The 18,684-nt window shown below is 40.4% G+C and overlaps 1 protein-coding gene across 1 annotated transcript in view; it reads right to left on the reverse strand.

The window, feature by feature from the left end:
• The window catches only part of ALK (ALK receptor tyrosine kinase), a 320,348-nt gene that overhangs the window by 217,873 nt on the left and 83,791 nt on the right, over window positions 1–18,684 (reverse strand). The window contains exon 3 of the mRNA XM_074817734.1: window positions 9,344–9,508. Within this exon, the coding sequence (XP_074673835.1) occupies window positions 9,344–9,508 (165 nt within the window). The remainder of the gene's footprint in view (window positions 1–9,343; window positions 9,509–18,684) is intronic.

Below are 18,684 nucleotides of genomic sequence, written 5' to 3' on the forward strand. Positions count from 1 at the left end.
CAGACACATTATCACTGATGTGAAGGACAATAGTGAAAATATTCCAGTTCCTGTCAATTTACTGATGCTTTTAATATAATCTCACAGAATAGGTCTGTAGAAAATCCCACATGATGATGTCTATTTATTATAAGTGGACCAGGCCAACTTCATGACAAAAATACTGTAGAGCAACAGGTATCTAAATGTCAGTACTAATTAAGGTGCAAGAGACACAAATTTGGCACAGCTAGGAACACAACACACCTTGGTCTATTGATTTAACCACACTGTGCTTTAGTTTCTCTTTGATGACATGGAGAAACACTTCTCCCAACACTTTAAAACTGTATGAGGTGCCTTATTTAGTAGACCATTCTCAGAGCCTCATAGGTAAAGTGCTAAAGAAGCACAGGTTATTGTAGTAATTGGCAATGGATATAACTCAACAATGGTTGGATATAACTCAACAATGGTTGGTAAGGAGTGGTGATATGTAGCCAAGGGGCTACAAGGCATACAGTGTCTTGCTGATACTCCTTTGTCATACGTTATATTTTTATGTACAGAGCTGTATGCATGAGCTGTCACTAGCATGGTAAAAAAATAAATATACAGAAAATAGAGGTAGCAGGCAGGCTAGAAAGAAATTAAAACTATCAAATAACAATTTCTTAATTCATTGAATATTCTTTGCACAAATATGAGTTTTCTATACTTGAAAAGTTCAATTTAAAAAAACCAAACACAAGATATGCTTGGATGTACACAGCATTCAGGGATAAAGAACATTGCCCCTACATCACAGAGAAAAAAAAATTACGAATGTGTGTTAATCCAGCAGTCTTTTCCTATAAAAAGGTCAAATACAGACAAGAGCAGGATACACTTCCCTCCAGCTGTCCTTTTATTATTCCTCTCATCTTGCCAAGGAGAAAGTGTCTCTAAGAGTAAGAAAGAGACCATTTTACAACCCATTTATTCTTCATTGTCTATGCGTTTTCTGGATATACTTGTTGAAGTACATTAGTCACAGGTATGCAGCAAACCATTAGAGCATACTAACATCTGATGCACACTGAAATTAATTTTTCTTTTTCAGCTTGGGGAACAGAGTGCTTCACGTTGAGTTGCACGCAAGTCTTCACTGAATTAAGGAGTGAACAAACAGGATTTCTAAAATCAACAAACCCACATGCTTATCCATAGTCCATATAAATACATACCTACTCTATAAACAAACACACTGTCCTACAGTGAGACAATAATTTGCCTCTTTAGAGAAGGCTCATTAAAGGGAAATAATTTTCCAATAACAAAGCACAAGTGGAGTACTAATGAGGAGAGCAAGCTGCAAAATGCTAAGAACACCTGGTCCATTTCTTGTACTGACAGAGTATGAGCTGAAATTTGACCATCATAAAAAGGCTCCATTTTTTTTTCTTCACAGCCCAATGGGCTCTGGAAGCAAGTTTGGTTTGCATTTTGTGTATTAATGTTGCATAAATTCCTGTGGGGCTGTGTTGGCAACATATACATATCAAGTGTTACAAATTGAGTATCAAAATTTAAATCTCAACCAGAACAGCCAGAACTATTCACTGTAAATAATATTTTTTATTTTAAAACCCTCCCTGTTTACAAAGAACTTGATAGTCATCCCTACAAATCCATAAATCTCTCATTCGCAATAAGATTGATGAATAATTCTCAGTCCATGTGTTGCTTTGAGATCTCACTTAATTCTTCTACTATTTCATTTGTGGTATGTAGCTGATCCTTCAACTCATACACAACAATTATTTCCACTGACTCAATGACTAAATCTTAAAGAGGAAAATAACTAATAGAAAACTGAATCCCACTCTGAATAAACAAAATTGTGAAAGTTTACAAATCTTCACACGATACCTGCAGTTTATCTGAATGCTTAAAAATAATAAAACTAGGGTGGCACAATACCACAGCAGGATCTTTTTAAGGACTATTCAACCATCTGGACTGAATCTTTGCAGACTAGGATGATCTGCACTCTTCTCCAGCATTAAAAAGAGGTGTGCAATAAGCATTCAGGTCTGCCAAGTTTTTTGTCAAAATTTGAGATAGGTTCAAAAACATTTTTCTTCCAAAATAGAAATTCTCATGAGAAAACAATCCTGGATTTTTTCCAGACCTACACTGTCAAAACCTCAGACTCCATGTATTGATTTACTAAAGGAAAGAAGAAATACTCCGGTATCTTGTTTAAAAGACACATAAGATAGATCAATTCTATGAAATCAAGGCATATCCTCAAATCAGTTTTAAGGATTAATTAAAGGGGAGTCTTCTGTCTGTCTAGTGTGAGCCCAGCTACTCTCTTTACCCTTTATTCTTTTCCCTTGGTAAATACCTATCTTTTTCAGAGGGATTTTTTTCCCCCACTTTTTAGTGTAATTGTTAGTGTTACAAGTCTTTTTTTTGCTTAAGAATCCTACACGAAAAATTACTTCTCAACTGTTTACTTCTGGCAAGCCCACATTGATTTATACTCTACTGTTTTGTTAATAAAGTGATAATCTGAAACAAAATATTATTTATTATCTTTTATTATCTGCCTCATTCTTCTTTGTTTGAGGAATCATAGAGTCAACAGCCATTTTATAATCCTGCAGTTCATTATCTCCCATTTGCTAATATGCTCAGTGCCTTAGCCTTGCTCCATTTCTTTAGTAATAATTACAAAAATCAAAACCACATTAACACAATGTGCAGATACTTCTTGTTTTAGAACTTAGCATCAGAGCTTTTCAACTAATCAGTAGCTGGTTAGGACACTATCCTCATTCATCTCCCACTTTCCCTGCCATCCTTCATAAAAGTTTAATCTATATTTTCCATTAAGGAGTTGTCTCAATTGGTGTTCACATTTGCAGGGTGGCTTATTACTTTTTTGATTCTTATTTGAAATGGTGGTCGTACCTCCCCAACTTATCTCTTCATCTGAAATTTTTATCAAGCAGCTGCATATTTTCATGGTCCTGAAATCTTCAGATAACAGAAGCAGAAATTCACTTCATCTACAATCACAAGATTTAGAAGTGGAGCAGGCAACCTGCTTGCATCACCATAGTCAGGAGTGGTCAAGCCTCTAATCCTTCAAGTTTAAAACTCCATTTATGGTTGGAAACAGATCACACTGACATTTGATCAAGCACAGATCAGGATCCAATTGTCTGACCCAAACTTGTTTTGGATCCAGCTGCTTCTGGTCCTTCCTCTTTAAATACACAAGATTAACTTTGTAACTAGTGTTTTTACTCTTCCTCTTCCTTGTAAAATTTGACTCAGAAGGTGAAGTGCTAAGGCTTGGACAATAAGCCCAAGCCAGAGTTGACCTATAGATGAATCCTGTACATTTTATAACTGATAACCATTGTGCTAATAGGTATTATACTAAGTTATAGCAAACCAACTATTCTGATGTAAAAGGTGGGAATACTGAAGCCTGAGCAACAGGCCCTGAACTGAAACTGCTAACTCCATATGTAGTCATTAGTGAAATACAGAAGACGTAGCTTAAACATCATAAAACATGTCTATCTTGAATGTATCCTTATATTTCTTTATGTGTGAGCAAGATAACAAGGCCACAGAAACAGTTGTCTGGCCTTGTGACCTTGTTCATAAATTAACTAGATAAGCAGGGAAACTCCCTTAGCTTCTCCCTTAAGCCCTGGCCAGGCTCTGGGGGAACCTAACGTGAGATGAAAACCAGATATTTCTGCTTAAAACAAAGGTGCCAGTTATTCTGGCTTGTCGATCTCTGGTATATAAGGTGGGACCCGCTCACAGCGACTTTGGAAGCCTCACCTACGGGTGGACGCACCGCGTAGGATTTCCCACTTGCCGGGAAAGGCTCTCCAAATCCTCGCTGTAACCGGGGCTGCCCAGCGCCTGCGGGTCTGGATGATGGTGACGTAGGCCAGTGGTGATGGATCTTTGTTAATCACTATTCTCTCTCTCAAGTAGTAATGATTTGATGCATGACCCTGTATTTTCCTATTTGTTTAAGTGCATTGTTCTGTCTTTTCTTACTGTATGTTTTCTGTATTATTCTGTTATATTATTTTGTTATTTCTAGTAAAATACGCCTGCTCTTTTCACTCTGGTGTCTGAGTTTAATTGATATCCCTGATCAGCAAAACAGAAGGAAGCCATGACTGTGCTGCCACATCAGGGACCACAATTATTGCCCTCCACAAGTCCATGGGCAACACAGCAATGCAATGTCACTGACAGGAATCTGAGCCCGTGCCTCTCTGGAGGAAGGAAAATACAAGCACTACGAAGAGGTAGCAGGAGACATGAATTCTGGAAAGGCACACTTCCTGATGGACGTTACCTGCTACTCAGAGCTGTATCCTAGAGGCCCTCATAGTACAGAAAACCCTGGGTTTGAATCAGGAGTTGAGAAGCACAGAATTTATGGCTGGTTTGACCCATCTCAAGTTTATCAGAGAGGCAAAGGACTCTTTCACTTGAGCGTGACAAATACATACATCCACAGCTGCAAAGTGCAACTTCCTTGGTCTACAAACTCTGTCATTCTAACTGTAAACTGGGTTGTCTAACCTGCCTCCTTAGGAAATACTGCCACAGTTGCAAGATCTCCAATTCCTCATATTTCATTACAATAGACTGCAGTACATTTGCTGGTATAATATATTATGAAGGATCATAAATAATTAAGAATTAATCACACTTGTCAAAATAAATAAATGCAGTCAGTGATGTAGAATGCTTGAATTTTTTATAGCATCTTTTTGCTTATTCATGAATTAAAAGAAAAGAAGTCTAGTAATCCACAATGGATTGCCTACTCATTACAGCACATACAGGCCTGATTTAGATCCCAACAGTGGAGGTTTTCCTGTCAATCTTTAGCACCTCAGTGGAATTTTAACCTTAAATCTCTGATCCTGCAGAAAGCTACCTAAGTTTGACTTGGAAATATTTGTAACTCCAGCAGATCTTCACGTACCACGCAGGGCCTAGCTGGCAGATGCACTAGTGATTCTATCACCCACTGGTCCATTTACAAGACAGAGGGGAGGAATTGAGGGAAGTGAAGCATTTTAGCACAAAATTTCAAAAAAAACCCCTACAAAGTACCTTGATACCATCCCTTCTACAGATTTCTATAGACAGACAGTCCTGCAGTTCTTCCTACCCAATATTTTTGCATGGTTTGATACCATTCACAAGGCTTTAGCAGAATAGCAAATAATATTAAATGTTTAAATAGCACCTTTTCTCTGACTCTCCAAATTGGTCTGAAACCCTTAGTGTATTTCAATCTTTTTTTAAAGGGAAGAAAAAACTGGGGTGGGAGGTGAGGGAGGGACATACCACCACACCAACCCTACCAGCACAGAACAAAGATCCATTAACTTCAGACATCTGGCTCTGAAAAAAGACAAGTGTAGATACATAGGAAAGATTATATGAACAGGGAGAGCAAATGGTTGTACTTCCCCACCCCTGGCCTTCAGGGAACTATTAATGGAAGGACTTTCTGAGTCAGAAAAGGTAGCCTTGAGAATTTAGTAGCTGTAACTATTTTTCTTTCCTGTACATAACCTGTCAATTGCACACCCATAGAAGGTTTTAGCACCAACAATATGCTGTGGAAAAAGGTTCCACAGTCTCACTGTTTGTTACATACTGAAGGATCTCCTTTGTTTTGAACCTGACAACTACTAATTTCATCTGATGCTGTCCAATTCTGTATTAGAAGAAATAACCAATATTCCTTCTGTACTCATCCTCTCGGTGCTTTATAAAGTCTTGGGAGTTTATAAACCTTTAGACATCTTTTATAAAGATTTTATAATATTCTGTGATTTTTATAAAACTCTGCCATGTATTCCTTTAGATTTTTCTTGCAGGCAGGGTATCCCTAGTTAATTTAAACGTTCCTTAAAGACAGCCATTACGTACTTTAGATCATCCTTGTTTCCATTCTTTTAATAACCTTCCCAGCTGTACTAAATGATTTTTGAAGCATGGGAACCAGAACAGAATGCCATATTCTAGATACAGCTGCCCCACACATTTATACCATAGCATATTGCTCCTATTTTCTAGTCCCCTCTCAGTAAGTCCCAACATCACATTTACTTTGTGACTGCTACTGAGATGAGTTTTCACAGCTCTATTCTTATCCCAAAATCAGCTTAAGTGATTACAAGCAGCTCAGCATCTGCCCTTATATATGCCAAACTCTGGTTATTTCTCCCACCACCTCAATTCAAATAATTTAGACTAAATTTCACCTGCCACTATTATCCGGCTAAGCATCTTTTTTCAATTCCTTGTAAACCAGACCTCTAATCATTTACCCCAGATAATTTAATATCAAACTTTGCCACCTCACCATCTATCCCTATTCAGAAGATCAATGATTTGTGTGACACCACATGCTGAACGTGCCATGTGAGTGGAGCACTCAGATGTGACTGTAACGAAATGCTGAGACACCTGAAACTAGTTCTTCCTCTAGGTAGCTTGATCCATGCTGATTTGTTCCGATTCCTTGAGTCTGAGCTGTATCATGCTGCAGGGACAGGCAAAAATACAGTTCTTCCAATGCCCCTCTTTGGGAGATCTACCAATGATTTCCTACTGAACCTTTTACAGAAACTTATATGAAGCACAATGAATCATACCCAAGGCATTTGACTCTATTAATGTCTTGACATGACTTGATAGCCAAGTGACAAGGATGAGCTAAACTACCCCAAAATCTAGTTACGCTATCTGTTTATCTCTGTGCATTACTGTCTGCAAAGGAGATGAAATGAGATTGAGATAATTGGAAGTACAATTTGCAGGAAACAGTGGGGGTTGGAATTACTGTGCTTAATTATTTCAGATTGAAACAGACCACACAACTATCTGTGCCAAGCAGCTGTAATTAAAGTGATTTAAAATAGAGAGATGCTAGCTCCAAGTGTTGATTTTCAAATGAGTCTTTATACGCACAAGAGTTACAGTCATCTATGAGTTGCAGACCTACAGCTCTGAGGGGCTTAAGGGAAAATTACCACTATATCCAACATGCCTGATAATTTAAAAAAAAATGAACAAACAAGCAAATTAAACACCCCAAAACAACCCACCCTGGCATCCCACAAATCTAAATCCACTCAATGTGACACTGGGTACTTGCTCCTCAGAACAGGAGAAAACAGCAGAACACAAGCTTCAGCCTAAACTGCCTATACTCCAGATGAAGAAAAAAACCCCAAAACTTTGGGCTTAGAAATGGAATTCTATTCCAATATGCAACTGGAAATCATCAAGCAATACTACCCTCGTTTTTGGGCTACAGGGCAGCCAACAGTCTCGCCGCCTTCTGCTTTGACAGACATATAAAACTGAATACAGAGAAAGGTATAACTTTACCAAAAAGAATCCAAAAGAAACATACATTGGCAATATGCAGCACTGCAGCAATCTGGCCAGGCCCTTCACCTGGAACAACACATTTATTTCTTCATGGGTTTTCCCCATTTTTTTCCCCCCATTCCAGGAAAGTGACAGCTACTCTTCTCAACTCAAAACAAGCAGGTTTTAATTCCTAAATTTCAGCAGCAGCCAGCTTCCACTAGAATTTAAGAAAAAGAACAACAGCAGACATTCTGATTTACCTCAAACTTTCGCTTAACTGTATCTCTGTAGCAAGAAATTTAGTATGCGCATCTATGTTCTTTGATGTGAAAATTAGAAGATATTTGCATGCATCACAAATGTGGTCCATCTGCTTTACACACGACAAAGATCCCGCCAAAATGACTTGGTTTGCTGATGAATCAGTGCTCAAGCAATGGGCCTTAAAAGTTAATTTATAACGGCTATCTGGGGAAAAGTACTATACTATTGATATGGATGAGAAAACAGAATTAAAGAACATGAATGAAATCAGTACTGAAACTTTTCCTCAGTATTTGCCTGAACATAAGAACTGTTACAAGCAGTCAGACTGCAGGTCTGCAAAGTCAAATGCCATCTCTGACGCTGGCTACTAAGAAAAGGATCCTTTCACTTGCAGCTTTCTGTATAAGAGGCTTCTTGAGTCAGGGAGTGTAAAAAGACTATTGAATTAAATAACCAGTGATGAGTGTATTCTGCAAGAATTCATCTGATCTTTCTTTAAACTTATGCATATTTCTGGCCTCCATAACATTAATTCATGCATCTTATTACCACGGTTTATTCAGGTACTACATAAAAAATATCTCCTCTTGCTTGTTCTATACCCGGCACCCACTAACTTCACAGCTGCTTCCCATTGCTCTTCAACGTGGATTTTCATGGACTCCTAAATCCTACCATCACCAACAGAATAAAGAATCTTTTTCTGTTTATTTTTTTCTAGTATGGAAACTGTTCCATATCCCTGATAATCTTTGTTGTTGTCCTTCTGTATACCTCTTTGGTGGCCTGGATAAAGCTTGCAGCCCTAACTCCCCCATTTCCATTCTGTAGCTCCATCCTCATCAACACTACCCGACACTCACGGGGTGAGGTTTCAAGCAGGTGTCACTAACAGCAGGAAGGATGTTAAGAATTCTTCTGCTTTCCCAGAATTAGAAGAGCACAAATATACGTAAAAATCTTTTTAGAACTTATAATCTTAATGAAATATGCTGCTGTTCACAGCTATGATCATGAGCGGGAAAAATAATTCCAACGAATCAGATTTCCTTGCAAGGAAGGAGAAAAAGTCTGTTGCACTCCCCTCTTACCAGGCTTCCTAGCTCTCTTTAGAGACAGGAATTTTTTTTCTTATATTAAGGGCAAAACCTATCTTTTGTTTTCTTACCAGACAGAAAACCTAAGCCCTGGACACAAGGATATTGCCTAAAATGGTCTGAAAATACGCAAGCAGTAAACAGGACCTAGAGCAGAGGTAAAACCATACTTGATTTTATTCATCTCTTCCAGACACTGAATGACCTTAAACATAGGCACCACAGTACTGTTCTTATGCAAATACCGTCCATGGCATGGGTCGGCCTGATTCAGATTTTACACAGTACTATATTCGTTGTTTTGTTTCTCATATGCATATATTTATATAGCAGATTGCCTTTAGACAAAAACATCTTTCATGTGTAGAATGACTCCCTTTGTTTGTCACACTGTTTGCATTGTCTGCTGCAGTAAAAGGATTATAGGTGTCTTAAGAGGACATGTTTGTTTGGGTGGGGTTGTGGGGTTTTTTGGGTAGGGATTTTTTTGGCGGTGGGAGTGAGGGTGTTTTGTTTTTAAAACTAACCACTACACTGAAGGCATTACATAGTTGTATTCATCTTACCTTTAGGTGTATTCTCAGAGTGATCTCTCTCTGGCCCATCTGGGATGTTTAGCAGTGAGATGTCCTCTGCACTCAGTCTGAGCCAGGCAGCACTGCGGGTTTCCTGATCTTTTGAGGTAAGGGAATATTCCAGCTCACAAGGAGATTCAAAATTGCAGTCAAATACTGAAAAAGAAAACAGACATAGAACATACCAGGTTAAATAAATGCAGCTTCCTCTGTGCTGGAAGGTGTGTATACACAAACACATGTGTATACACACTCATTTTATACTTTAGTAAGTTAGGGCTTGCTTTTTTCCATAATGAGGTAGAAAAAAATGGAGGAAGTCCATAAAACAGACAGGCAAAAATGTGTCCGAAATGGACCACACTGAGAGGTTCATTATGGAGGTAGCAGCAAATCAGGAGGAGAGCCCAAGAGCCAGTAATTCCCCTTCAGGACAGATAAAAGGGCAGCACAGGCTAAAGCAGGGAAAGGCATCTTCTAGACTGAAAGGGAAATAGTTTAGTCAATTGATAAAATGGGACAGAAACTAATCTCTTCTGGGCTGCTGGTTCAAATTTAACCAGGACCATTATAGTAAAAAGACTGCCAACATGCTTCATATTCATGTTCCATCTCAGTGAGCAAAGGACTCTGCAAAGTGAGTTGTCTATCTTGGGCATGTGGGACATGCTGGTAGCCACAGGGACTGTACCCTGAGAAGCAACCTTCTGACCCCTTGGGTTTGAAACTCTTTACTGAGGCAGCAGAAGCTTGATCTGCTGTCGCAAAAGTTTAGCCTCCAGGCAGTACAGTCAGCATCTGCCTCCAACACAGACGTTCCTTTTTGAGTTGTTTCTCTTTCAGAAACCAATTACCCTGCTGGTGCAACTATGATTCACTTCCCAGGGTCCAATTTACTATCACACCATAATTCAAGTTGCTTAACACAACATGCAGTGATAACCTGCACAGATTATGCTTTTAATCGTCAACATTGCTAAATCACTACAGTTGGCACTCAACACAATATTCAGTAATGGAAAGAAACTATTTCTGAACTAACTCAATGCTTATTAAAAGGCTAGATGCATTTGAAAAAGCCCAACCAAAAAAATTCAGCTCTTCTTTGGACTTTTCTACACTGTCCACTGTCCTGCCATAGCTATGCAAGTGGAACAAATAATCTGAATTGACATTAGTCAAATTAACTATTTTTTTTAAACTTCAATTACATTCTCTATTAAACATCTAATTTCTTCTTAGTGTGCACAGATTTATGTAGTTCAGCCTATTCTCCTGGTGACATAACATTTTCTAATCTGAAGGTTAATACCGTTGCCCTCTCACTATACTTTGCCCAGCTAATTTGCCTTTTTAACAGCAAGCTGGAAGGAGCAGAGTCTATTTTTCCCATTTATATTTGATTTTCTTAATCAGGTGCTTTATCATTTACTCAGCATTTTGAATGCTTCACAACACCATGGAAATCATATAATGTAAGGAATCCATATACACCACAAGCAGGAGTAACAAGGTTTATACATATTTCCTTAAATTTGAATGCACAAGTCGCTATCCTTTTCAAACTTCTATGTTATCAACATAAATTTCATGATACATGAAGCGCACTTCAATTTAGGCAGCAGGGAACAGTGGATATATTCATGCTACACAGTTTACTACTGCAGTATCGTACCCAAACCTCACACCACTTATTTCTAGTCCCTTAGATGTTCTTTCAAAAAAAGAAAAACAAACCCAACATTTTTTTAACCCTATAAAGTGTTAAGAGTCTATTAAACTTTGTATCAAAGCCCAAATGGACAAAGGAGCAACCACTCAGCTACATGTTACAGAAGATATATCATCATTACTGGATAGTTTAGCTAGGGGGAACACCTCAACTAGTATGTGCTTCAAGGCATTTCAAGGCACTGTCAAAAAAAAAGCAGGGGGGAGAAACACAGCTCATGTAAGGACTTTTTTGACGGAACCCACAGTACAACAGAAGGGAAATCCTGGGCCAAGGACAACACGTGGCAAGAGCAATCATTTCAAATCAACTACTTCATTCTTCATGGGCTTCTCTCCCCCACCCAGTCAGTCTCTCATATTTTCAGGAGCTTTCCATCAGTCACTGCTTGCTTCCACTCCTCTCCCATCCAGCTGCTGGGAAGAGGAGCCTTTGTGCTCTCTTACCCTCTTGCCCCCAGCAGAGAAGCCCTTCACAGATATCCACAAGGCACTCTCATTTTCCTCCTCCAGTCCTCACCCCCGACAGACTGATTATGGTGCCTACAAGCACTCGATAGCCAGCTCCTCCGTTCAGTCTCACTTTCCAGAACCTCCTTCTCAAAAGAGAGCTATCAATCAGTTGTGGAGCCCTTAACACAGCAGGCCTCTGACCTACAACCGGGACAACTTAATTGGGGTATGTGATTAAATAACAGTCGTCACATTTAGCGTTATGACCCCTGCAACTAAAGCCTCTGCCTGAAGGGGGAAAAGTAAAGGAGGAAAGGCAAGTAGCAATACTCTTCCCTTCCCTTGCAATGAATAGCCTACAGAGAAGTGGACATGATCTAACATGCCTGTTGTGGTCAGGCTGAATGGCCTTTACAACAGGTTATTCCTTGACAGAGGAGACTTTTTGGCTCATACGTCTGAGTGCATCTGCGCTTTAATGAAAACATACTTGCATGTTTTACAGAGCTTGATAGTCCCCCCACATCACCAGAATATCTGCACTCTTCATAGGCTCTTATTTAAATTAATCCCGTATCAGACACAAATTTCAGTGCTATTATCCTATTCAGTACAAAGAAATGATGACAAAGAAATGCTATCTGATGCAGCACAGCAAAGTCTATGCAAACAGCATCCAGTCTTCCAAGCGTAATGTTAACTTCCTACCCTCAGGCTTTCCTTCTTTCACAATGTCCTTCACTATTGACAATGTAATATACTTTATAAAAAAAGCATTATATGCACCACATACATTTTTTTCACTGATAAGCTGTTCTTGGTGTGGTAGCTCCTACAAGACCATATAAACCACATTTGCAAATACAGAACCTTCACAATATTTGAATTGCTGCCACAAAGCACCTGTTATTTTTTATGCCTCTGCATAAAAAAGGTCTTTCTCCTTCCTTTTTTACTTTTGTCTTAACATGTTTAAATGCGACATCAAGTTTATTTTTTTCTTGCCCAGCTAAGCACATAAAGAAGTAGCCATGTACCTTTGGAAGCTGAATAAAAGCCATTCTGCCCTTTTCTGAAAAACAGCAAACACTGCAGGAAAGGTAATTAAATCTAACACAACTTTTAGTGATTATTTTTTAAACCCACTACCAATATAAATTGACTAGATACAGAGCTTTAGGACTTGAATAGAGTGCCTAGTCAGTGAAGTGGGGGGTTTTGTGATTTTTGGTGGGTTTTTTAGAGATATGTCACAAAGATTTATATCCAGTATATGCATTTATGCCACAGCTATATTGACATTATAGATCCTAAAGGCTTTATAGGAATTTGAGTTCCAGCAAATTGCAAAGTCTCTTTTTAAATATAGTGCAAAAAACCCAACCCCTTGTCCAACAGTCTTTTGCATGTGCAACCCCTGGACACTAGAGAGACAGAACAGCTTATTTATTAGAAGCCTACTTCATCACCATTACACCTTTAAAGAGGAAACAAAAGTGATGCTTATAATCAAATTAAGGTAAATACCTGTTTAAGAAAGTCTGTAGATATCAATCATTTCAGTTCCTGATACGTAAGAAGATACAGGATACCAACCATAGACTGAAAATTAAGCTACTATTCAATTGAAAAGACAGTGGAATCTGTGTATGTGTGTGTCTGATGACATTAGAGTCTTGTGGGTGCTTCAATTTATTTATTTTTAATCAACGTACCTAACAGCAATAATTTGTGCACAAACAACTAAAATATCTGGCAAGTACATCTGTTTTAATTAAACTGATTAGAGTTTTCTAACAAACAAATGACTTAAAATAGCAGCATAAATAATACGCCAAAACAGAGTAACCTGCAGGAAATACCCTTTTACATTGCTGCAGGTCAGGTGATGAATCATTCACTCTTTGGATCATCTTAGATCATTTGTGTAACCACACATCACAGACAAAAATAATCTCATTTGAAGAGAGATATAGAAAGCCTGTTCTCATTAAGAAGCTATTCTGATTATCCTTTCTTCAGCTGCCCAACAACAGACTAAGTTTATTTGTTTTAAACCACATCTCCTTTCAACCACAAAAACCCTGACCAGCAGGTAATTTCCTCTTAGGCTACTCCTTTCTAGTTCTACGCGTGTCTGACTTAAAAAGGTCCTTCTCACTCCTGGTCTGCTGACTCTTACAAATCACTCCTTCTGCGTTACTCTCAGCTGGTCACCCCTGTGAAAAGGTGTGGTTGCTTTCTCACCTGACTACAATAGACAAGGGAGCAGGTGGAGGCTCTCTGTTCTCAGAAGGACCAGCTTACAGATGTACATCCTAATGGGCATCTCATCAGCTTAAAACACAACTAATTTGTACTACATCTACAGATACAGATGCACAATGTAGAGGTCACTTACACCAATCAAAACAGGATCACAACCTCCCTCAAGAACACACTTCCTCCAGTGGCAACAATCGCAGCAGCAGTGGAGAAACATAAAATATTCTTGTGCAGGATGTCTTTTTTTTATACAAATATTGACAGATATTCCTTGTGGAGGAGACATAATTTAAATTGCATAGTAGAGATGTGCTCTGCTGAGTGAGCTTTGAGACCTCCATCAATACCCACTAACCTCTATTTTACTGATGTTATAAGGCCTATAAGCTTTTAATTTATGACAGGGAAATGACAAATTGATTTTCCAGTTATGAATCCTAGGGACAGAGCCAGTTCCGAAAGCCCTCCCCGTTCCCTCTGGGTAGAAAAGGGCACAGGGCATTCAATCTAAGGGTTTCGATTGCCTCATCAGGCCTTTCTGAATTTCTATCCACCAATACAGGGGTATACACGTGGGGTGATGCAAGGAAGCCTGCAGTGATAAAATTTCTCCCCAGAAATGGAGCATAAATAGGAGACTCTGTGCTCTTTGGCTGTCAGCTCCCCAGCCTGCTGAACACCCAGGAGGACACCAAATACAGGCCAGGCCCTTGGAAGCGAGCATTGCTCCGCTGGCACAAAAAAGGGGTGAAACTCTTTGCAGATAGATCCCTAGTGTCACCTTTTCACTGTGCAACTGGAGGTACAGCAGCAATTTAAAATGAGCAAATCCACCACAGGATAGAAGGGCATGGGAAAAAACTCAAGAGGAAAGGAAAAAGGTGTCTGCAGTCATGCAAACTGAAGAGGAAAAACAATTGCAGGGTCTAACTGCCTTGTTCCTGCCAAGAAAGCAAGCCTGAAGAGACATTTTCACCTACTTCCTTCCACTGCTCAGCACTAAGAAAGGGCAAACTAGCACATTTTAAGGGATAGTATGCCACATGTATCTGTGCTGGGCACCCCAGGCCTTACTATCCCTAGCAAATGCCTGCACCAACAGTAACTGCCTGGTCTCTGGGCTGCCACTCCAGGAGCTGACAAATGTGAGAGCAGCAGCATGGCATGACAGGGGAGGTGAGGAACTGGGAAGGCACTCGAGGAGCCCCACGGCATCACTCCATACAGCACAGCTTTGGGGTCCATCCTGCCTGACACACCTCAGTCCCCTGCAAGTGAAGCCGTGAGGAGAGCAGCTGGGCAGCCCATCAACCCCTCTCCCTGCCCTGAGACACAGCGTGTGTTCATTGGGGACCTCCTTTTAATTTAAAACTACTTAGCACAAGTTAGCTTATTGCTCTGTGTCCTTCCTCTGCACCAGCAGGTCTTCATGTATGCTCCCCTGACCTTGAGTTTACCGACAGGAACACCGCTGTTCCCTCATGGCATTGACATTTGGTCACGATGAGCCTCTCCTCACTCTCTCCCCTCACGACCCCAGCCCACCTCACCCACACGCCACCCCAGCAGCCATTTTGTGACCCCACAGCCTGGGCCAGGCACAGAGCCCCAGCCAAACCCCAGAGCGGGGTGAGGCAGCCGGGCCCTCACCTGGGGGTTGGGGACATGTCCTTTTGGCCAGCTGGGGTACAGAGGAGGATGGGAGGTGTCCTGGTGGGGCTCAGTGAAGGTAAACCCCCAGGGTCTCACCCCATTTGCCTAAGACCCCCCTACCCTCTTCAAGGCAGCACCCTGTCCTTTCTCTGCTGTTGCCCAGGGACTCTTCACACTTCCTCACCCCATGGAAGCTTCCCAGCCCCTCCGCCTCCAGCTCGCCGGTGGGGCTGGGGTCGCAGCCCATCCCCTCACAGCAGAATGGCAGCCCCTGCCCCTGGCAGGGTGGTGGGAGACTCCGAGGGCTCGTCAAAGTTCACTGCGTGCAAGGAAGCCTTCAAAGCAGCCAGTTTCTCCTCAGCATCCCTGGGGGGGTATCGCGGGGGCACCACTACCTGCCAGGCAGGGTCAGAGCCGGCTGCGACAGCGCTGCTCACCCCTTCAACACCTGCCTTGGAAGACAAATGTTCAGGTTTCCCTCAGGAGGGGCTATTAAAGCTAGATTGCAATCTGAAGAATAAAAGGTTTTAGAGGAGCAGTACCCCACAGGAGGCATAATTTCACTGCTCTTCACCCCCAGGAAGAGTGCTCGGGCCTCAGTGTCGAGCACAGGGTGAGCTGCCTGCCTCCCTGGGGAGCCCAAGGCTCTCCTCATGCCAGAAGCATTTAAATTAATCCTCTGGGGAGTGAGCCACAGCTCGATGGGCCACTGCTTAGAGAAAACAGCAATAATGCAACCATTCACTTATTTGTTAAGAGAATCTTTAAAATGACAGCATATACTTTATATCCACCCAGCTTCTCAGTGCACACCAGGGACTGAATCACCAAAATCTTTGACAGTTGCTTTGTTCGGTGGAAATCAAGCTACAAAGAAGAGGGCCAGAACTCCTTTATCAATCAATTACAAGCACAGTCTTTCAAGACAGCTACAGAGAGAGGTGCAAGGAGAGGGTGTGGGGAGAACAACCAGCAATAGCTCTCATTTTCATTCCTCCTGCTCTAAGAAGTGACAGAGCTCATCCTCCACACGAGAAATATTTGTCCACCAAGCCTCCCATGCATGCAGCAAAAACAATAAATGAAAGTGCATTTCTAATGCCAGTTCTGGCCAAAAGACTGAAGTACCAACTAACAGCGATTGTTAGAAAACATGCTCCAGTTGGCGCAAAACAGCGGTTGGATGAACTGTCATATTTTGACAATTCATACAAGGGACCTCTTGCATAAAGTTTGAGAGATCTCTAGAGAAAATGAATACTTGAGAGACAGAAAGAAAAGACATTTGTTGTCTTACTGTATGTTATTTTATTATTGAAAAAATGTTGAGCTGTCATTGATGTATTATCTGCAGATGAAAGAGGATACAAGGAAAATAATAACTTGAAAGAAAGTAAAAAATTCTCCCTAATAAGATTTTTTCTTCTTTCTTGCTTAGCACAGCCTTCAGTTTAACTAGGCAGATGCTGCTTTTCCTGTGATTTTCCTCCCCCTGGATTTCAGCACCATTGCACATGGCAAAAATACCATCTAATTGTTAAACAAGAATTCTTGCATATGTATACGGGGTCACAGCATCTGCTGGTTTATATGGAACAATTCTATTCATCTGGTGTGAATAACTGCTGTTAATTGAAGTCTTACCCTATTACATTCATAACACTATTTCTGAAACTATGTTAGAGTACTTCTAAGATTGCAAAAAGGATGTGTTTGAATTGAGGTAGTACACCACTTTTGCAATATCTTTACTAAGAAAGAATTAAGTCATTTTTCCTCTGGGACAAAGTATTATTCTCCTCATTTCACTCCTGACTTTATCTCACCTTCCAAACAGGAACTTGTAACAATTAGTTCATATCCATGCATCTTACTATGCCATGCTGAGCCAAGTATCATGATAGCTTTATCATTCTGAAGGTGTCAGTATTAGTGTGATTTGTTGTAGATTTATAAAACAAGTAGTCATGGGAACCTAACTGTAACACAAATTCATCTGGCTGGTGCCCTCTTTCTCTCCATCTTCCCTTTTGTTTGACGTTCAGACTCATTGAGTTTCATGTCAGCATTATCTATCTGGTATCCAGCTCACATGAATGAAATGGTATTTTGAATGCATGCACATGAGTACTTGAATTCAGCAAGTTGCACACAACCTACCAGAGAAAAAAATTAATAATCTGACACCTCACTGAGCAACTGCCACGCTACTGAGCATCAAATACACAGTGAGAATGACCCCAAATTATTCCACAGTAAAATTAGTCCAACACATTTAATTTTTTTTTTAAGCAAACCCAGTTCAGGAAATCATGAGCTCGTCACGGATTACATTCCATTAGAAAGTGTAAAAAAAAACCCAACAACCCTGTCAAATTTTTTCTGAAGACATAGAGCTGAGTGAAATTAATAAGTTGTTATTAGAAGCCATCCTTTGGATTATGCTTTTAGTACCTAAATCAAAGCTGTGAATAATTATGCACTTTTGAAGGTATGTGCTCCTCCTCTGCTGAACTCATCTTTTGTAGACATTTTGAAGCACAGTAGTCATTTAGTAGCTGAATCTGCTATTTCCCCCAGAGTTTTAGTCCCAGTTAACTTTGGAATCCAAAACACTACTATTCCCTAAACTTCAGGGGGGGGAAAAAAAATCTGTAAACTATATTGCAGAAGTCTGACACAACCTGAGAGAGGTACTTCTGTATTTTGCACAAAGATGGTTCAGAACAGCCAAGGAATTCAACTACTACTGGGGGGATCTGGCAAAGAGATGCACAGACAGCACGGTGGCATAAGAAGAGTTAAAAAGCAAAAGCCATCTCCTGTTCCCAAAAGGTCCAGCATGGCAACACTTATGCCTGTTATTCTCATGAAACGTTGTTTCTTTTGAAACAGATTTTAGATGGGCTGAATCCCATTTGATTTTTTTTCCAATTGGTAGCACTTTCCGCCGTTGCTACCGTATCCTGCCAGGATCATGCTCAAGGTTCAGTGTTGTCGGCTGGCCTGGGGGGAAGTAAAGGATGGGGCAGAGAGGGGTGTATTAACTGCGTGAAGGCTTCCAGACCTTAAGGGGCACCCGTCGTCTGGAACCCCTGTTACAGAAGCTTAATGGATTTTATGCAGTGGACAATTGATTTCTTATACAATACCTATACAGAAGAGAAAATTAATATTCAACCAACCAGGACAAGAAATGAAATATGTGGCTGGGTGCAGTTAATCATGTA

Source organism: Strix aluco, chromosome 3 (assembly GCF_031877795.1).
Source record: "Strix aluco isolate bStrAlu1 chromosome 3, bStrAlu1.hap1, whole genome shotgun sequence".
Lineage (NCBI taxonomy): Eukaryota > Metazoa > Chordata > Aves > Strigiformes > Strigidae > Strix > Strix aluco.